This window comes from Aquarana catesbeiana, linkage group LG13, assembly GCF_042186555.1.
Source record: "Aquarana catesbeiana isolate 2022-GZ linkage group LG13, ASM4218655v1, whole genome shotgun sequence".
NCBI lineage: Eukaryota > Metazoa > Chordata > Amphibia > Anura > Ranidae > Aquarana > Aquarana catesbeiana.
The window spans coordinates 101,401,971-101,424,455 of record NC_133336.1 but is presented as its reverse complement, the minus strand read 5'-3'; the positions used below and the strand labels follow the sequence as shown (position 1 = coordinate 101,424,455).

The 22,485-nt window shown below is 41.6% G+C and overlaps 1 protein-coding gene across 7 annotated transcripts in view; it reads left to right on the top strand.

Moving 5' to 3' along the window:
- RYR3 (ryanodine receptor 3) overlaps positions 1-22,485 on the top strand; it is a 1,082,755-nt gene that overhangs the window by 392,779 nt on the left and 667,491 nt on the right. For all 7 annotated transcript variants that reach the window (XM_073608696.1, XM_073608694.1, XM_073608691.1 and 4 more), the window contains 2 exons: positions 11,028-11,161; positions 19,713-19,954. In XM_073608696.1, coding sequence (XP_073464797.1) covers positions 11,028-11,161; positions 19,713-19,954 — 376 coding nt within the window. The remainder of the gene's footprint in view (positions 1-11,027; positions 11,162-19,712; positions 19,955-22,485) is intronic.

Sequence of the window (22,485 nt, the reverse complement as noted above, 5' to 3'; positions counted from 1 at the left end):
TCCCTATCCCTGACCTGCTGACTGTACAGTGAAAGAGCAAGAGCAGACCAACAATATCATCCCTCTACTCACTCTGCTATCTCCTCCTCCTTACCACTTATCCACATATGGAAACACCTTATGGACTGTTGTTTAATATTTAATTTGTTTTCACCATTTTATCATCACCATATTGCGGCAATTTATGTTTTATATGCTTTTACACAATTTGTTCTGTTGTGTTATTGCCAGCAGGTTTTTTATCATTCACATCTATTTATTTTCCTTTTTCACCTGCGCAATTATTTTTTACAAATACAAGAGGGATATATAGGCCTGTGAATACCAATTCAGTGTTATCTATTATAGCATGGAGTATCACATATCCCCTTCAGGCCCAACCTTGAGGGTGTGGGTGGAATAAGTTACATTGTAATAATAATGGAAATAAAGAATTTCATTGACTATAAGATGGGTGTCCTGCAGTATGCAGATATGGGGTATGGGGGCCATTCTAACACGTGAATGCTTTCATTTAAACCATTCCATTGTAGCTCTGGCGGTAGGTTTTGGGTTGTTGTCCTGCTAGAAGGTGAACCTCTGCCCCAGTCCCAAGTCTTTTGCAGACTGTAACAGGTTTTCTTCTAAGATTGCCCTGTATTTGACTCCTTCCATCTTCCTATAAACTCTAACCAGCTTCCCTGTCCCTGCTGAAGAAAAGCATCCTCACAACATGATGCTGCCACCACCATGTTTCACGGGGCTGAGATCAGTTATCAGGTGTAGTTCCCTCCATGCTTCTATGAAGCCAGCTTGAGAAAAGAGTGTAGCGAAGCATTGGGAGTCAAAGTGTTGTGAATGTGTTTGAGTAGATGACTTGTCAAGAAGAGGATGAGTAGTTAATTTTGAGTCTCCACAGAGAAAGGTCTTTGGTATGAGAATTAAGTATGTGGAGTATGTGAGAAAGAAAATCCTTTAGTATTGGGAGCATAGTACCTACGAATGGTTATGTCAATACCTTGGAGAAAACCTTGTAAAAGAAGATATTGGCCTTGGGATCTGAGATGCGTTTGTTACAGGTAAAAGATTTTTATGAAAAGCTATTAAGATACCTCTGTGTTTAGTAGAGGCTGAAGATGTGTGAACCAAAGGGAAAGATGAATGGAAGTAGGTAGGTGTGGAGCTGGTATAGAAATTTGTTTCTTTTTAATTGGAGAATTAAAGTGGTTGTTAAGCCACTATCTTCAGTTCACACCATCCTCTCTGTTTAATCGCTTGCTGACCAGCCGCAGCAGTTTTACTGCGGCAGGTTGGCTTGGCTGGGCAAATCAACGTTACCTTGCAATGCTTTTCCTTTTGGCCACTAGGAGCGCGCACACCCACAGCGTGTGCCCGGAGCAAGTGTGAGTGCGATGCCGTGATCGCTCGTGACAGAGCGAGAACCAGGATCTGTGTGTGTAAATACACAGATCCCGGTTCTTTCAGGGGAGAGGAGACAAATCGTGTGTTCATACTATGTATGAACACCAATCTCTCTCTCCTCCTAGACAGTTCCATCCCCCCACAGTTAGAAAGACAAATAGGGAATACGGTTAACCCCTTGATTGCCCCCTAGTGTTAACCCCTTGCCTGCCAGTGACATTTAAACAGTAATCAGTGCATTTTTATAGCAATGATCGCTGTATAATTGTCAATGGTTTCAACAATGTGTCAAAAGCGTCTGATGTGTCTGCCATAAAATGTCGCAGTCCCGATAAAAATCGCAGATCACCGCCATTACTAGTAAAATTGCGATTTTTTTTTTTACCAAATATATGTAGAAGAATACATATCGGCCTAAACTGAGGAAAAAAAATTTTTTTTGATAAAAAAAATGTGGGATATTTATTATAGCAAAAAGTAAAAGATATTGTGTTTTTTTCAAAATTGTCGCTCTTCTTTTGTTTATAGCGCAAAAAATAAAAACCGCAGAGGCAATCAAATACCACCAAAAGAATGCTCTATTTTGTGGGGGAAAAAAAGGACGTCAATTTTGTTTGGGTACAGCATTGCACGACCACACAATTGTCAGTTAAGGCAACGCAGTGCCGCAAAAGTGGTTAATAATATAAGCTGCCCCAGTGTCTGTGCTTTGTAAAAAAAATGCAGCTATATACCTGATTTCAGAGCACCACTTGGTGCTCACATGACCGGCCGCCTCTCTCGACCTGACAGCTGAAGTGGGCGGGGCCGAGAATCCCCCACTGACGTCAGTCAGTAGGGGAGGAGAAGAGAGACGGCCGGTCATGTGAGCGCTGAGCGGCACTCTGAAATCAGTTATATAGCTGCATTTTTTAATAAAGCATAGACACTGGGGCAGCTTACATTATTAAACAGAGAGGATATTGTGAAATGAACTGTAATTTCAGCAGCAGGAGTGGAGGAGGTGGGCACTGACACAGAGCAGACAGGCAGGGAGGGGGGGAGGGGCAAGAGGAGGACAGAGAAGGACAGAGCAGGCCTGCTGATGATGGAGGCACTTAAACTGACCTCAGTGTCAGAGCTCAGTGTCAGTGTCAGAGCTCAGCAGCCACGATAAGCCGTGGTCAGTTTACAGAGGGAAGGGCAGAACCAGGTAGGATCAGCTAGGTATTTCAGGTGATACAGGGGGCCGGATTACACAGCACAAGTACTGTGCTGTTATTCATGCTTTAAAGGTGTCCCAATACTTTTGACAATATAGTGTATATAAACTAGTGATATATATATATATACACATACCCCTACAGAAACTGTATATAAATGTACATATACAGACAAACATACCTGTACACACACACACACATATATATATATATATATATATATATATATATATATATATACACACACATAAACCCATATACAAGTATAATCATACAGATATATAGACATATACATATACATTCATACATATACACAATTAGGTAGATAATTTTAGAGTATTTAAGGATTATCTGAAACTAGGGTTAGGCTAGTTAGACATATCATTTGAGTAATCAAGGAGGTTTACATTAAGCGAGACTATAAGAACAAATTAATAGGGAAGGTTAAGAGGCATATATATATATATATATATATATATATATATATATATATATATATATATATATATATATTCTTATTTACTTACTCCTCCCCCCCTTCTTTTCCTTTTTTTATAAGTATAGTACCTCACAAATAGTAATAATAAAATGAGAGTGAGGTTTGATTTGTCATTGGAAAATTCGGCAATGAGACAATTAGTTATGGATGGGTTAAAACCAGGCTTTAGTCATTCTTTGTTGAGTAGACTTGAGATTGAAGTTGACGTAAAATCCTCTTTCGTTGAGATGCAGAATAGGAGACTTCATTTTTACAGTAGATGGTGGTTTAGGGCTTGCATTTCTGGTATCATCTGAGTAATTCTGTGGAAGATGAACACCCACATCTTGAAAGTAGGAGCATAAATCTTCATGAGTTTGGGCTTGATAGTCTTTTCTTTTATATTAAAAAAAGTAGTTTAAAGGGAAATGCCCATTTATAGCGAATTCTTGATGTACGAAGAACTTGCAAGTAGGGGTGTAAGGTACACCGTTTTAATAAGGTTTGTTTGGAAAGGTCAGTATAAAGATTATATTTATGGCCTTGAAAAAGGAGAGTGGAAGAGCTGCAGACTGGTTTCATAATACATTATTTTGATTGAAAGAAATGTAATTTAGAAATGATGTCTCAAGGTGGTCCAGAATCAATTCAAGGCGTTCAATAGGGATATCAGGAACTAGTTCTTGAAAGGTCATTACAGTACCTTAGATATTCTCTATTGCTTCTGGAAGGCCTCTGATGCAAATGTTACATCTACAAACTCTGTTTTCAAAATCTTCTATTTGATTTTGTAAAAAAGCCAGATCTCTCAATGTAATTTTTGTGTCCTGTTCATGGCATTCTAGGATTGATGTAGCTGCATCCATTCTATTTTCCAGGAATGCTGTGCGATGTCCTAGTTCCCACAATTCCTGTTTAATAGGTGATAATAGTGGTAGCTTTAGCAAGTTCATCTTGTACTATTTCACATAGGTGGGAGAGAAGGGAGGCAGTAGAATTGCTATTCATATCTTGAGAGCTGACAGTAAACATTCTGTCTGGGTTGTCTGTGGAGTCTTGTGGTGTTTTAGAAGATGCCACTCTTTGCTGTGCTGGATGCCATCTTAGTACGATCTGAACGGATGTGGGGAGCTGAGGAAGATGTTAATTTTCCGTAAGTGTGTACGGGTCCGATCAGAAATATTGGTATAAAGGGCTGGATTAGATAGCTAAAAATTATCTATATAAGCCTGTGATGTGCAAAGCGGTCTAAAAAAGTTGTTCATAACGATCCGATGCGTGCATGCTCCCTTGAATGATGATGCGCTTTGCAAAACTAGTTGGAAGCCTCATCCCAAGATGGAGAAATGGTGGTATTTACACGAATATGGCGGTATTCATTTGTGCTGAGTCAGGACACAGTCAAATGTATTGTTTGTCATGTTAAAGTCTGGTGCAATAAAAATACTACACTATAGTACTTGCTTTGATTTACTGTGGTGATATCCTTTGGAGAGAGGATGACAGATATAGGAAAATATTGGAAGATCTGATGGTGAGGCTGTGATCGATTTGAAGGTGTTACCAAATATCCCAAAGCACTTACTGACCTTCATTAATTTAAAGGTCACTGGAGTGCCAGTGAGTGTGCACTTCTCACAGTGGTGGTGGTATATGGTGTTTTATTGGCAGACTATTCACTAGAATATAAGAAGATCACTTTTGATGATGTGAGATATATTACAATTATTTTTGGACTTTTTATCTTTGGACTTTTTGGTGATTAAACGTGATTCTGGACCACCTTGACACATCATTGCTAAATTACATTCAATCAAAAGAATGTATGAAAGCAGCCTGCAGCTCTCCCACTCTGGACTTTTTAGTAGATTATTTCAATATATGTAAATAAGGGTATATTTGCATGGTTTTCTATTTTTGTTTAATGTTTTTATAGTGTTTTACTGTAAGAAATTAAATTATACAAGTAAAAAAGGCGCAATACAAAGTACCTCAGTCAACTGTTCCTATAAGTGCAAGGGCAGAATCCACACAAACATATATAAAACATATATATGAGTGGAAGGTAAGTCTATCAAGGCAGCCACCAAAAAGGACCGGAAGCCAAGTCCAATGTACAGGAAGAAAAAACAAGGCAAAGGGTTAAAATGGTGATTAAAAAATAATAAGTAATAATAATAAAAAGCAAATATATAGCATATTATCATTAGTGACAGTATGTTGGGAATGGGGACACAAGTCCAAACGCATGTAGGGATGGGAGAGTACAAACCACATGTGCAAAGACAGCCAAGACGAGCTTAGCACATGAGGGGGAGGAAAAAAAGGGGGGGGAGAGGGGAACAGGAAAGAAAAGGGAAGGGGGGGGGGGAGAAAAGAAAAAAGAAAGAAGAGGGGAAGGAAAGAAAATGGGCTTTTTATTGGGCTTTTATTATTATTACTTATTATTTTTATTATTATTTTTTATCACCATTTTAACAATCTCATCCATTCCCAAGTTATTGATATTTTCATTTTAATATTATCATGCTCTTCAATTATTACACTATACATATATATATTTTATGTGACCTTTTTTGCCCATCCATCCAATATTAATTATATCCATGTTTTATCTGTGACTAATGCATATTTATATCTGTGGCTAATGCACATTTTTTATTTGATCTAATTGTACATCCTTTTTATCCCCCTTTTAATTTATGATATATTATTGCTGGTTCCTATTTATAGAATAACGTATCTAGGCTCATTTATATTTCCCACTACATGATCTATAGTGTTCTGTCCTTCTGAGTGCCATTATCTTTACCTATGTGTGTTTAATAGTCCTCCTTCTGGCCCCACCCCTTGACTGATCATAAAATGTCACTGCCCAGCATTGCTCCCCCATGCTTGACAAAGGAGTGCCGCTATTCCTTCCATCGATAGTGAGCTGACTCGGAAATGCGTTGCACAATAGTGACGTCACAGTCCGGCGCCACTATGTTTGCCATCCAAGCCTCGCTTCAGCTCCGATCACACGGCTGTGTCATCTTCCTATCACGGATGCTGGACGAGGCTCTGTTCTACACCGCTACACAGCTGTAGACCGGCTCTGACGCCCTGATCTCCCCTTTCCTGGAACCCACACCATTTCTGACGGCTCCCCTGCGATCTTCTTTTTTGGTGTGCTTTTGGACTACTATGTCGGCTTACTGCAGCCCATCACCAGTGGACTAGATGTGATGTCAGTACACATGGACTTGCTGCCACCTGTAGTCCTCCTCTGTTTCTCCTGCTGGAGATGTACCTGAACTCTACACTTCAGTTCTACATGTGAGTGGATATTGCTTTTTATTAATAAACTATGTTTGATACATACTCAGTGGCGCCCCTTTTCCTTGTTTTTTTTCACTGTAAGAAATTCAGCTTTATTGTTTGTATCACAGGGGAGCAGGCGCCTTTGTATGTTTACTATTTACACTTTGCACTGGCTGACAACCACCTCCAATTTGTCACATTGCCCTTCAGCCTGTCCTCTGCTTCCAGGGTGTTCACAAAGGTCTTAACACCCTTGTTTGCCCTTCTCAAGACTCAGGGCACCCAGTTGACAGGCTATCTAGGTGACCTTCTTCTGAAGGATTCATCTTCCAACTCTCAGTGATTGTCCAAAAGACAATTAGGCTGCCTCAGCCCTTTGGCTGGGTGAATAACTTAAAAAAAAATCTGCTCTCCAGCCTTCCTAGAGTATTTAGGTCTGATCCTGGATACATCCTAGTGTCAGAAACCATGAACCAGACCGAGACAGAAGTACAGTAAAATCACACTTGTTTATTAATAAAAATAAAAAGGTAAATAGAGTAAGCATAGTCAAAGCATAGCCAGAGTCCAGTAATCGGATTGGGTAGTCAGCCAAGCCAGAGTTCAGTAACCAGATCGGTAATCAGCCACGCCAGAGTTCAGTAACCAGATCAGGTAATCAGCCAGGCCAGAAGTCAGGGATCCAAGTAGAGGAACAGCAAAGCCAGTCTTTAAACAGGAATGCAGGAGATGGTTTCTTGTGATGTGACCAAGGCGAAGGCAGGAATGAAGTGAGCTGGAGATCTTTAAGTAGGCGCGACTGACGAGCAGATCCACAACAGCTGGTTAACTGTGGAGAGAGATGAGAGCTGGCAATTAGCCGACAGCTGAGCGGCCAGCTCAGAGAACGAAGGGCTGAGCCAGCCCTGACACCTAGGCAAAGGTCTTTCTTTCAGAAAAGAAAGTTTTTTTCTCTAAGAGCTCATAGTTGACTGAGGTTTAAGAGACATCTCAGAGTGAGATTCGCCATGAGAGTTCTGGGTCTAATGGTGGTCTCCTTCGAGGCAGTACCTTTTGCCCAATTCCATTCAAGAACTCTCCAGCTAAACTTCCTGTCAGCATGGAAAAAGCAGGTTTTTTTCTTGGATCTGCCCCTGCTCTTTTCATCCCCAGACAAGAAATACCTTGTCATGGTGGATTGCCACTTCATCTCTAACAGTGGGCAAACCCTTTCTTCCCTGTGATTTGAAGGTTCTTACACCATAAAAAAATTAAATTTGGGATGAATCTTCAAATCATTGACAGTTCAGGGAACATGGTCAAGGTAAGAAGCCAAACTCCCTAACAACATCTTGGAGCTCAGAGCTTTCAGTCTTTCCTTCCAGCACAGGAACCCTCTTCTAAAGGGAAAACCGATTCTGGTACAGTCAGACAATGCCACCACAGTAGCATATATCAACCATCAAGGAGACACGAGAAGCCTGACTGCACTGAAGACTGATTGTCTCATGAACAGAATCTCACTGTCCATCTATTTCTGAAGTCCAATTCTCAGAAGTGGACATCTGGCAGGCAGAGCTTAGCGACCACCACTTGAACTAAGAGGAATGGTCTTTTCATCCAGATGTAAGTTATCTGATATGTCTAAAATGGGGTACTCTGGATGTGAACATCCTAGCCTCCAGATATAACAAACCACATCTGTTTGAATCCAGAGCTAGGGACCCTCTTGCTCTGGCTTTAGATGACCTAGTTATCCCCCCGGACTCAGTTTAGTCTAATCTTTAACTTCCTGTCACTGGGCATTCTTCCTTAGCTGTGCCAGAAAATAAAGCAAGAGAGGAAGACAATGGGGAAGATTTACCAAAACTGGTGCACACGGAATCTGGTGCAGTTTTGCACAGTAACCAATCATCTTCTAACTTCAGCTTGTTCAAATAAGCTTTGACAATAAGCCCCCCAGTCACACCGAACACATCATTGAAATCGTGCTACTTCACTTGAATTACCTCAATTTCAAAGTAGTGCTCTTTCAGGTGCTACTTGGAAGACATCTGTGATTTCATGCACAGATGTCTATGCAAGTGGTACCTGAACTTGTAAAAGGTAGTGTGAGAACTACTTTCAAATTTGTTGCCACTCAGATGGAGTCAGAGTCACATGGATTTGACTTCTTCCATTGCAGGCAATAGGGTGCAACTTGTCATGCGATTTGAAACTATCACATCCCATGACAAGTCACACTGGTGTGACGGAGGCTAAAACCTAGAAGATGATTGGTTACTATGTACAGCTGCACCAGATTCTCTGTGCACCAGTTTTAGTAAATCCCCCAATGATTCTTATGGCATTGAACTGGCCCAGAAGAACCTGGTACACAGACATACTCAGACTTTAGCCTCTTCCCAACAGGCTTGATTTGCTATCTCAAGCCTTCTGTTCCACTCTGCTTCACAGTTTCTGGCTTTAATGACATGAAACCAAGGTCCTAATGAATAGAGGAGTTTCAGGATCTGTGATTCTTACCTAGCTAAAAGCAAAGAAAAAAACTCTTACAGGAAGACATATTATTTTGCCTGGTGTGAACACAGGTGCTTCAATTCCAGAGATTACTCTATACGTCACATTCTGGCCTTCCTACACTCAGGTCTTGACCAGAACTTGGCTCAAGTACTTTTAAAAGTCAGGTATTGGCTTTATCTATTCTTTTGAAGGTCTCTGGCTTTGTTCTACTTTGTAAAAACTTTTCTTTTTTGGAAAATGTATTTATTATACCTGGAAATCTTACTTTGCCTGGTGAATGCAATCACTTTAATCTCAGAGATTACTCTGTTCCCCGCATTCTGGCCTTCCTACAAGCAAACCTTAACCAGAACCTAGCTTTTAGCACCCTGAAGGGGCAAATTTCTGTTTAATCTATCCATTTCCAAAGGCCTTTGGCTTTTCATTCCCTTATAAGAAAAAAGTTATTCAAGGCGTTTCTCGTATGAGGCCCCATTTGCAGCTTCCCTGTGACCTTAACTTGATTCTCTCTACCTTGCAGGAACCACCTTTTGAATCCAGCACGGGTATTCCTTTGGAGATTCTTGGCAGCAAATGAGCCTATCTGGTGGCCATCATGTCTGTTAAATGTATCACCTTTCTTCCAATTTTAAATAGAGACAATTCCCCTAGTGGACTTTAAAGGCACATATGAGAGAACGTATAGGAGAATGTATAATAAGTAGACAAAAATGTATTAATTACAAAAAATATCATAAAAGCATCAAACATAAGCACAAATTGAAAGGAATGCGATTCATGCATTTATATACATGTAGCTAATGATACCAATGTGCTTGCACCCAAAGGTGCTGTCAGTATTCCATCTCAATGCGGACTTTGTTCTACCATCCTTGTGTCCTGCTCCTAAGCACCCAAAGGAAATCTTGCTAAATTGCCTGGATATAGTCAGAGCCTTTAGAGTGTACGTAAAAGCTGCTACTTCCATCAGACAAAGAGAGTCCCTATTTGTCTTTTCCTTGGGTACTTGTAAATGGCACCTCCGTTCAAAATCCACCATTCAATGGTTGATAAGGGATTTGATTTTGCTACAGCCTATGCTCTAAAACAAAAACCTCTGCCTGAGCACTTACATGTACACTCCACAAGATCTGTTGGAGTATACTTCTTTTCATACTTTTTCAAAAGTTTACCAGGTGGATATCCAAACTTTTGCTGATGCAGTTTCAACTGCAAGGTTCTTGCAGCGGCACGCTAAACCTGGGTCTTTTACCTTTATTGTTTTTGGGTCTGTTGGTAAAGTTCAGTTTTCCTAGCTGTTGCTCACCCTTATATTCTTTGCTTGAGGAGGTCCCATGGTATATGCATACAAACTTCTGTACTGTATGATTAAAATCAGAGAAATTTTAACTTACCTGTAAATACCATATCTTAGCGATCAGTACAGAGCACAGGCCACACTCCCTAAACTCTTCTAATTATTCTGAATTGTTTGCCTCAAAACTGAAGACTGAAGAAGTAGAGTATGGTTATAGGGGAGGTACTCATGAGGAGCGTGTCCTCAAAAGCTTGCCAGTGTTCAATCACCTGAAGGTACAATCCTTTACCCCATGGTATATGAAAACGATGCTTGTGACAGTATGTCCTGTACTATACTTTAAGAAATAGAATTGACAGGTAAGTCACAATTTCGGTGTTTTTGTTGTCTTTGTGAGGCCGGTGCCTCACATGCTCTTGAATATTTAAAGAGGTTGATTTACTAAAGATTGATGGTCTATTTATTTTGTAAGGGAAGTTGCACTTTGCAAAGGAATCTTCCCCAGAGCTTAGTGAATGATGTGAAGCTCTACTGACTTTTATTATTCAGTCATGTACAAGCAAACATGTTGTCTTTGTTGTTTTTTTTTTCCTTGCATGTGATTGGATATTATTTGCAAAGTGCAATTTCACCACATTCACTAAGCTTTGGGGAAAATCCCATTGCAAAGTGCAGCTTCTCGTGCAAAGTGAACAGCCTATTTGTTTTTAGTAAATCAACCCCAATTTCTGGAGGCAAAAGTGATTTATAGTGGAACAGAAGTGATAACTGTTACTCGACTCTACACATACTGATCTTTTCCTTGTTGCTTTATGTATTCTTCATAATTTGCTTAATTTTTCAGGTCCTGGATGTCCTTTGCTCTCTGTGTGTTTGCAATGGGGTTGCAGTACGTACAAATCAGAACCTCATTTGTGACAACTTGCTGCCCAGGAGAGATTTATTGTTACAAACCCGCTTGGTTAATGATGTCACCAGGTAGAATTTGAACTTCTGTTGTTACATTGGGTGATCTTACAATATTGTATATTTTATTTATCCTCAGCTGGCTTTCTTGTTTTATCATCATTGTCTTTTGGAGCAATTTTACTAACATATTTAACTAATTCAAAATGTTCCAGGTGTTCAGCCAGTTTTATTTTACAGATTATTAGCATTCTATTAATTAAATTCATCTTTCATTGTTCATGATCAAGCCAATATTTTGAAAACGTTTTTGTATTGATTGAATCGCCCACTATTCTGGTAATATAACTTGACAAATCCATGTCAATCATCCTCTCTTTTGATCTTCACAACCACAAAAATCAGAAGTACCAGTGTTTTTACAAAGTATAAAAAAGGTAGCATTCTCAATTTACGTGTATTTAAACCTAATCACTAAAATGTAAGCTTTACCATGTTAACATATTTTTAAGTAGTTTTCAATAGCCTAAAATCTGAAGCTTTTCTTTAAAAAAAATGCTGATAATCCTCCTGTGAGGGACCTTGGTCAGGCCTTTCATGTTATAAGTTGTTCTCTGATGTGCTTCTTTTAGTCAGGCTCTGCCCCTACACTGCAGGGTACAAATGCACAATAACGTCTGGGGGGCTGGGAGATGCCATTTTACTTACCCAAACCCCGCTCCCTCAGCAGCCAGCACTCTCCCCTATGCTTTGGCTTGTGAACAATTCCTTGGTGTCCTCACATCCAGTGCAAGATATGTGCCCTGGAGTGTGCAGAAGAAGAGGCTGTGGGGACCAGTCTAGCAGCATGGACGAAGCCTCCTGGAGAATAAGATCGGGTAAGTAAAAGTGCTTTCTCCTCAATCCTGAGGTTCACTGGCTGTCCAATAATAAGTGTCAACAACACACAGACATTGATGTAGTGTCATGTACCTGGGTGTATTTGTACCGGGATGTTCCTGGTCACACAGCTGCAGTCTTACTTGTTGTGCCACAGAAGAGCTCTGGAGTGATAGATATGTTCTTTTAGTTTGATGCATTACCTTGAACTCATTAGCCCCACCTGCTGCCAGCTGTGGACAATCTACAATCAAAGCAGCCCATAAATAGCAGAACTTCCTATCTCTCTGTACCCGTTTGTTTGGACTAGCTTCCTGGGTGTTTTGACTGCTTTTTGACTCTAAATACTGTATTTGAACTTTTGCCTGAATTCCTGGCTACTCTCTAGCCTGCTGATTTTGTACTTCACCGCCAGCTCATGTATGACTTTTGCCTGCCTGACCAATCTCTGGATTTCGATTGTGTACTGCTTTGCCTGATCTGTTGCCGTCCTGATCTGCCTAAGTTTTCGCCTGAATCCTCAGCACACAAGCTCCACTTTGGACACTACCTATCACAGGTACCTTACATTACAAATGGGCCACAATGGTAGTGGACCCTGCTGAGATTGTTAAAGTGGTTGTAAACGCACTTTTTGGACTTCTAGCTATAGGTAAGCCTAGAATAAGGCTTACCTATAGGTAGTGGAAATATCTCCTAAACGTGCGCCGTTTAGGAGATATTTCACTTGTAGTCCGCCGGAAATTCCAACGGCGCATGCTCGGGGAAGAAACTAAACTAAGTGCCGTTTCTGGATGCCAAGTTAGAAGAACTTTGTACTATGATTAAATCTTGCTTGCCTGGTCCTTCTGCAATGGTCCAGACTTGTGCTCCAATCCATCCCACCTCTTCTGTACCACCCAAGCTTCCCCTGCCTGAAAAATTTGGTGGTGATACTGAGGACTGCAGAGGCTTTTTAAATGTTTGCAATTTGCATTTCCGAAACAACCCTGTGGCTTTTAACACTGTGTCTGCTAAAGTGACTTTTGTAATTTCCTTGTTAAAGGGGAAGGCCCTGGCCTGGGTCTCTCCTTACCTGGAACGCAATGATCCTGTGCTGCTAGATGCTGACAAATTTCTGGCTTCTCTGCAGACTGTATTTGACAAGCCAGATAGAGCTTCTGCAGCTGAGTACTCACTTTTGGACATACAACAAGGTACCAGGTCTGTGGCACAATATGCTATTGAGTTCCGTACCCTGGCTGCTGAGACTAATTGGGACTCTAGGGCATTACGTGCAGCCTTCCGAAAAGGTCTTACAGATCGCATCAAGGACGAATTATACCGCGTACACATGACCAGTTTTGCCGTCGGAATAAACTCCGAAGGTTTCTCTGACAGAACGTAGACGGAATTCCATTCAAGCGGTCTTGCCTACACACGGTCAACCCAAAGTCTGACCAAAGTCTGACCGTCCAGAACACGGTGACGTACAACACTTACGATGGGACTAAAAAAAGGAAGTTCAATAGCTAGTAGCCAATAGCTTCCGTCTCGTACTTGCTTAACAGCATGCGTCGTTTTTGGTCCATCGGAACAGCATACAGACAATTGGTTTTCCCGATAGGAATTGGTTCCATCGGAAATATTTAGAACAATTTTCGAACAAGGAAGTCCGATGAGGCCTACACACAATCGGAATAGACAATGAAAAGCTTCCGTTGGACTTTTTCTGTCGGACATTCCTGCTCGTGTGTACACGGCATTAGTCTATAAGGATTCCCCAGAAGACCTTGAGAAATTCATAGAGCTGTGTGTTCGTCTGGATGTCCGGTATCATGAAAGGTGCCAAGAGAGACTTAGAACTCGCAAGTTTCTTAGGCCAGTTTACCGTTTGGCCCCTAACTTCCAAGCACCACCTCAGCCAGAACCTGAAACCTCAGTTGAACCCCAGGCACCTGTGGAACCCTTGGACGTATGCTGTCTCCACCAGAGTCAGAGAAACAAAGGAGGCATGCATTGGGCCTATGCCTGTACTGTGGACTTAGGCCTCTTTCACACGAGGGATCCGTATGTCCGTTTTTCATCCTTCCGTTTTCGGATGAAAAACGGACATACATTCATCCCTATGGAGCGTCGGATGTCAGCGGTGACAGGTTCGCTGACATCCGACCCCGCTCCGATCCGAAAAGTGTAACGGAGGAAAAACCTACTTTTCCATCCGTTTTCGGATCGGATCGGGTGACGACGGACACTACGGTCCGTCATCATCCGATCCCCCCATAGGGGAGAGTGGCGCTCTGACAGGTCCGTAGCTGCACAGCCTGTCATCTTCCTGCTCAGCGGGGATCGGCGGAGCGATCCCCGCTGAGCAAGCGGGTGTTCACGGGGCTGATCATCACTGATCCGCCCCGTGAGAAAGAGCCCTTTAAGGACATTTGTTATCTGTCTGCCCTTCCTGTCCAGTAAAAGGCAGGGTCTAAACAGTGTTGGAGGAGCTGGGTTAAACTTACAGGTATATCCTCCAAGACCAAGTTTACCGTTCCTGCAATTATCCATTTACCTTCTAAACTTGTCTCCTGTGAGGCTTTTGTGGATTCTGGAGCCGCTGGCATATTCTTGGACTACACTTTTGCTAAAGAAAATAAAATCCCATTTGCTCCAAAGTCTAGACCCCTGAACATCACCACCCAATGGACAACCCTTGGGAGATGGCATTGTAAAATTTTAGACTACGACTATCACCCTTCAGGTAGGCGTACTCCACAAAGAGGAAGTCCTCTTGACTCTTATTGAGTCCCCACTTCTGCCCGTTATCCTTGGTTACCCATGGTTACAACAACATAACCCTTCTTTTGATTGGGAAAATGGAGAACTAACCTCTTGGGGGTCGTTCTGTCATCTAAACTGTTTGTCTCAACCCAAAAGACTTTCTGGTTGTCTGTTGGCTTCCATGGCAATCCCACCTACCTTGCCTCATGAATACCATGAGTTTGCAGATGTATTTTGCAAGCAAAAGGCAGAGGTTTTACCCCCACATTGTTCTTTTGATTGCGCAATTAATTTGATTCCTGGAGCACCTCTTCCCAAAGGAAGGACCTATCCCCTGTCTTTGCCTGAACAAAAATCCATGGAGGAATACGTGAAAGACAACTTGGAAAAAGGTTTTATCCGACCCTCTTCTTCTCCAGTAGGGGCAGGTTTTTTCTTTGTTGAAAAAATACATAGGGGTCTTCGACCATGCATAGATTATCAAGGGTTAAATCAAATTAGTGTAAAAGACTCCTACCCTTTGCCTCTCATTCTTTTGATGTACTTAAGGGAGCCGTTATCTTCTCTAAGCTGGACTTACGAGGGGCTTATAATCTGATTCGAATAAAGACGGGGACGAGTGGAAGACAGCATTCAACACTCGTAATGGACATTTTGAATATCTGGTTATGCCATTTGGGTTGTGTAATGCCCCTGCTGTCTTTCAACGTTTCGTGAATTACATTTTTCATGATTTCAGCAACAGTTTTGTGATCATATACTTGGACGACATTTTAATCTTTTCCAAGACTCATATAGAGCACATCTCACATGTAAAGCAGGTATTACAACGACTGAGAGAAAACCACCTTTACGCGAAGAAATGCAGTCTCCATTAAAGCTGTGTTCCTTTCCTAGTGTACATTATAAGTGCTGTCGGTTTCCAAATGGACCCTCAAAAATTTTCTGCTGTCTTGCAGTGGCTCCAACCAACCACTTTAAGAGGGCTCTAATGCTTTCCAGGGTTCGCAAATTACTACAGACGTTTCATCAAAGGTTTTGCCTCCATTGCGGCCCCGCTTACTGCTATGACTAAGAAAGGTACAAATTGCAAGGTGTGGTCCTCAGAAACAGAATCGGCTTTCCAGCAATTAAAAGACATGTTCAGCAAGGCTCCAATTCTTCAGCATCCAAATCCGAATCTCCAGTACATAATTGAGGTTGATGCCTCCGAAGTAGGAGCAGGTGCCGTGCTGTCCCAGAGACAGCCTAAGTTCGGTAGAATCCATCCAGTAGCGTTTTTATTCTAGAAAGTTTTCCCCAGCAGAGATGAATTACGACGTTGGGAATCGAGAACTACTGGCCATCAAATTCGCATTGTCTGAATGGTGACATCTTCTGGAAGGGGCTCCCAAGCCTTTTCCTATCCTCACTGACCATAAAAACCCGCTGTATCTTCAGACTGCAAGACATTTGAACTCACGTCAGGCTCAATGGGCTCTGTTTTTCTACCATTTTAATTTTGTTCTTTCTTATGTTCCTGGGCATAAAAACAAGAAAGCCGATGCACTTTCCAGACAGTTCGCTACCTCTGAAGAAGATCAACCTACTGAGCAGTATATAATTCCACCTCACAAAATTGTTGCACAGATCTCTATGGCTCTTTCCCAACAGTTACAAGAAACCCAGAATCGTGTTCCCCAAGGCTTGAAGATACCACCAGGTTGCCTGTTCATAGCCCCTAGCCTCAGAAAACCTGTACTCCTCTGGGCTCATGATGGTGTGTTATCCGGTCATCCTGGTGATCATCACTCTTAAGACCTTGCAACGTCATGTCTAGTGGCCTCATATGAAAAGGGATGTTACTGACTATGTGGCTGCCTGTCCAAATTGTGCTGCTAATAAATTACCTCGCACATTGCCTACTGGACTGTTACAGCCACTTCCGGCACCTCGCCAGCCTTGGGCCCATTTGACTATGGACTTCATTACAGACTTACCCAAGTCCGAGGACATGACTGCTATATAGGTCATAGTGGATTGCTTTTCCAAAATGTCTCATTTTGTGCCGCTCCCGGGATTACCTACAGCGGAAGCACTGTCTACCCTCTTCCTTTCCCATATTGTGAGGTATCATGGCATACCTACCAATGTCGTCTCAGACCGCGGATCCCAGTTTGTTTCCCGATTCTGGAGAGCACTCACTCTCTACCCCGCATCACCATCAAACAGATGATCAAACCGAACGCATGAACCAGACCCTAGAAACCTATGGTCGACATTATGTGAATGCCTTACACTCCAACTGGTCTGAGTATTTGCCTTTGGCTGAGTTTGCTATTAATTCCCGTTGGCACAGTGCTCTTCATACCACACCATTCTACGCAGCCCTAGGCTATCACCCTCAGACTTTTCCCCCACTTTGCCTTCTTCTGGTGTACCAGCAGCAGATCTGCAGGTGAAAAATATTTTGCTACATTGGAAAAAGATTTGCTTATTACTACGGATGTCAGCAGGCAAGTATGCACTTTTCTCCAACAAACGAAGACGCCATATACCTCCATTTGTGGTGAGGGACAGAGTTTGGCTATCAAACAAATATGTGAGACTAAAACAACCTTCTACCAAATTGGGCCCTCGATTCATCGGTCCTTACAGAATTATTGCTCAAGTCAGGCCAGTCTCATATTGGTTGAAATTGCCCTCATCTCTCCGGATTCACCCCGTATTCCACATTTCCCTCCTCAATCGCTACTCCAGAATGCAACAGCTACCTCCTCCTGACTCTAAAATTCTTGATTCTAGAAGACGGGGTCAAGGCCTACGGTATCTGGTTCATTGGAAGGGATATCCTGTCACAGACCGTTCCTGGGTCCCAGCCAAAGATTTGCATGCTCCTGCTCTTATTCGAGAGTTCCATGCCTCCTTTCCCACTAAACTTGGAGTTATAGCTATGTTCTCTTAGTTTGATGCATTACCTTGGACTCACTAGCCCCACCTGCTGCCAGCTGTGCACAATCTACAATCAAAGCAGCCCATAAATAGCAGCACTTCGTATCTCTCAGTGCCCGTTTGTTTGGACTAGCTTCCTGGGTGTTTTGACTGCTTTTTTACTCTGAATACCGTATTTGAACTTCTGCCTGAATTCCTGACTACTCTCTAGCCTGCTGATTTTGTACTTCACCGCCAGCTCGTGTATGACCTTTGCGTGCCTGTCCAATCTCTGGATTTCGATCGTGTACCGCTTTGCCTGATCTATTGCTGTCCCAATCTGCCTAAGTTTTCGCCTGAATCCTCAGCACACAAGCTCCACTTCGGACACTACCTATCACAGGTACCTTACATGTAGAAACCCGAAGAAGGACCCATGCAGGATGTAAACAGAAGATGAGAAGGCTTAGGATGGAGGTAAGTATAAAGAGCTTTTAGAAAGAGTTGCTATTTTTTTTAGCAATTAGTTAGAGGCTGATGAGAGGGAGTAGGTGGGAGGCAGAATGACTGCGTACACACAGTCAGAATTTCCGACAACAAATGTTCGATGGGAGCTTGTTGTCAGAAAATCCGACCGTGTGTAGGCTCTATCCAACATTTTCCGTCGGAATTTCCGACAAACAAAATTTGAGATCTGGATCTCAAATTTTCCAACAACCAAATCCATTGTCAGAAATTCTGATCGTGTGTACACAATTCCGAAGAAAAAAAATTCCATGCATGCAGAGCTGCACTGGCTATTGAACCTAATTTTTCTTGGCACGTCGTATGTGTTGTACGTCACCGCATTCTTGACGTTCAGAATTTCCGACAACATTTGTGTGACCGTGTGTATGCAAGACAAGTTTGAGCCAACATCTGTCGGAAAACAAACATGGATTTTGTTGTCGGAATGTGCGATCGTGTGTACGCGGCATTAGCGTATGGCTTTAATATACATAATAATTATGTATTTAGTTTCATAATACAATGGTGATTTTTGCTAATTATTAGACATATTGTTGTTCTCAGCTTACTTTTTTTATATTTTTTTTTTATTTTTATTTTTTTTTTACTATAACAACTTTCCTTCTTTTCCTGTCCTTGGAATATAAATTTATTTCTCATCATAAATATTTATTTCGCTTTAACATGCATTATCTACTGACCTATAATGTATTTTATTCTGTAATGGCTGAACAAATGTGATACACATCAGCACAATTCCAAATAAACTTATCATATTCTATGTTATATAATTATCTTGCATGGTCGTATGTGCCCTATAGTGGCCATAATGTGGTATTTGTTTTTAAATACTTCAAACAGGGAAAAAAAAGGAATTTTGCAGACTAGTTATCAGATATCATCATTTGTAATCATAGAAGATAATTATATAACACAGAATACAACCAGTTTTGTTGGAACTATGTGGATGTGTGTCACATTCATTCAGCATTTTTTTTATACGTAGATCCTATAGTGTAAGTCTTAAAGCAGATCTTCAGCCTCCCCCCTTTTCTGTTTTTAACCCCTGCTTACCTGATGTTGTGTTCTGCACAATTCAGATATTCACCCACCCAGTGGAATCAGCATTGTCCTGCTGAGATGTCCACAGCTCCTGCTCTGCCCCGCACTGCCATCTTCATGTGTGACATCATAGGGAGACAGCTGGCTGTTCCGGGCTCAGCTGATGAGCCTACCGATAGGTCCAGCCCTCTCCTCCTTTGTAAATGTAGGGCTATGCCTCCTGGGATATGTGATGTGCATATCCCTGGAGGCACAGGGAGCATAGAGCACCTCGCATGACATGCATGGGTAGGCAGGGTGGAACCATTTTACTGAAAAAAAAAGTAAATAAACATAAAGAAGTGCTCTATTTGTGTAGCTGGGGGGGAGAAGGGTGGATAGGAAGGAACTTTAATTTTAGGGTGAAGAGCTGCTTTAAGCACTTGTGGTAATTTGCACAATATTAAATACAATTTCCTTGAAATTGCTATAATATTCAGGTATAACCATATGGGTGTTTACATATGTCTTTCAGCATGAGACCAAACATCTTCCTGGGTGTGGCAGATGGCTCAGCTCAATACAAAAAGTGGTACTTTGAGATGATTATTGATCAAGTAGATCCCTATTTGACACCAGAGCCAACTCATTTGCGCGTTGGCTGGGCTTCAACCTCAGGTTATGCTCCATATCCTGGAGGAGGTGAAGGATGGGGAGGTAATGGTGTAGGTGATGACCTTTTCTCCTATGGCTTTGATGGTCTCCACTTATGGTCTGGTAAGTGTTTTTCTACATTATTCTAAATATTGATAATTCTTAAAGTATCAATAGTTTATCTAATATACAGTTTGCAGGTAGTAACATTTGTTTTAAAATTGGCTGCTGTTACATCAATTGTTGAATTATTAACATAAATACTGATTAATTTGCAGAAATCATTGACATTCTTTTTCTTCTGCACAATAACAAGTATACAATAGCTCAGCAGCTTGGATATATAAACGCTATCACCAACATGGAGGACATGGTCCTCTCAAACAAAAAGAGGCAAGTTCAATACAATGTGAGGTGGCAACCATTGATCTTTTGCAAGGGTGCTGTTGCTTGGAAAACATTGCTTGATGTTGAAAAAAAAAATAAAATAGACTTAATTTGGCAATGTTTGACCCTTTTTGAGGCACCCACCATGCTCCCATTAATCAGTTCTTTTTTGGCTGTACACCTGCACATGTTGTCAGGAGATCGCAATGGAGCCTGACTTTTTTCTTAAGCCACACAATATTCAGTTTCCTATTATTCATGCACATTGTGACTCATGACTGGAATACATACATACAGAACTGTACCAATACAATGGGAGAGATCTTTCTAAAACTGGTGATCGCAGGATTTGGTACAGCTGTGCATAATAACCAGTCAGCTTCTAGGTTTCGTTGTCAAAGCTTAATTGAATAAGCTAAAGTTAGAAGCTGATTGGTTACTATGCACAGCTGCACCAGATTTAGTAAATCTCCCCCACTCTGTTTCTGTAAAATGTAAATCCTTGATAAACAATGAAATCATAGAAATTCTCATATATCTCATTTGTACCTTTTTGTGTTGTGTGCCAGATGTATTACAAAAGGACAGGATAAATACAGTTGTTTGTTAAATCATAGAAACAGCATATTAGTGACTATAATAAAACTTCAGTTACTTACTCTACATTACTATAAGCAAATGGAATACACCGTTGGTTGAAAGATTAACCAATTTTAGCAGCGACGACCCGTCCATAGGGGGCGCAGGGGCTTTGCCCCCCTAATCTTTATGCGCCCTGCCCCAAATCGCCATGTAGGGCGCCGGATGCATAGAGTTCTACAGGGTTTTTTTTTCTGCAAAGGATATGATTAGACCCGGAGGCTCTAAGAATTGACTTCAAAAACGTTGAGCTCGGGGCGAAGAGCACTGTGCCCTGAGCCCACCCACTTGTGACAATAGTGAATCAACAATCGGCCAATCAGGACAGGAAGCGCGTCCTGAGACTGGATTGGCCGTGAGGAGAAAGGACTGGATTGGCTGGGAGGAGAAGCCAGGGATGCCTCCAAAGCCGCCCGAGACCTGGATGGGGTAAGTGATGGGCTGGTGGGCTTGTGATTGGGGCTGGCGAAGCAGGACTGGTGGGGGGGATTTGTTTGTGCCCCCCCCAAAAAAATGGAGCACAAGCCGCCACTGCATTTTAGATAACTAGAATGGAACACACCACATACTTGCATCCAGTTATTTGTGAAAGTTTTAGCATGTGATGTTACCGGCTTGGGAAAAAGGGAGGGCTAGATGAGTACTTATGAATGAGGGGTAATGCTGAGCAAAAACCTACAACAGTAAATAGTCATTGTTTAACAGTTTTACTGATGTTGCTGTTGGTTTTAAGGAGTATGTGACAAACATGATTATTCTGCAATCCTTTCAATCTGCCTAATAAGCATCACTAGTTGCCTCAACATTCTTTAACCCCTTCCCAACCAGCCGCCGCAGTTATACTGCAGCAGGTTGGCACCCCTGAGTAAACCAACGTAACTGTACATCGGTTTGCCTTTTGACCACTAGGGGGGAGACGCTAGAGCCGATGCGCGTGCCTGGCAGTCTCGATGACCGCCGGGCACATGCGATCGCTTCACACAGAGACAGAATGGAGATAAACAGAAAGAGCTCTGTGCTGTCAGGGGTGAGGAGAGCGATCTGTTGTTTATACTAGGAGTAGCAGAATCTTTTTTGGGGTGTCATTTTTGCTATGTACATGCTATGTGTTCAAAAAATCTAATAAATTGACAATTTTGTGTAAAAAAAAAAATACGGTTTATTTTTTTACCTTCATGTTTTCCAAAAACTTTTGGAAAAAATTGAACTGTTCAAATTAATCATTATGCCTCATAGAATATATGTTGGGGTGTTTACGTTCCAAAATGGGGTCATTTTGTAGGTAATTCCACTGTCCTGGTGCTCCAGGGCCTTCAAAAATGTAATAGTTCGTTAGGAAATTGTATGTGTAGTTTATGCTCCTAGAACGCCTGATGGTGCTCCCTGGATGTTGGACCTCTCTATGTGGCCAGGCTGTGAAAAAGTCTCACACATGTGGTATCGCCATACTCAGGACGAGTAGCAGAATGTATTTTGGGGTGTAATTGGACGTATGCATATTCTGTGTGTGAGCAATAACTTGTAAAAAAATAAAAATAATAATCATTTCTTAATTTTCCCAAGAATTGTGGGAAAAAATTAAACTTAAAAAAATCACCATGCCTCTTACTAAGTACCTTGGACTGCCT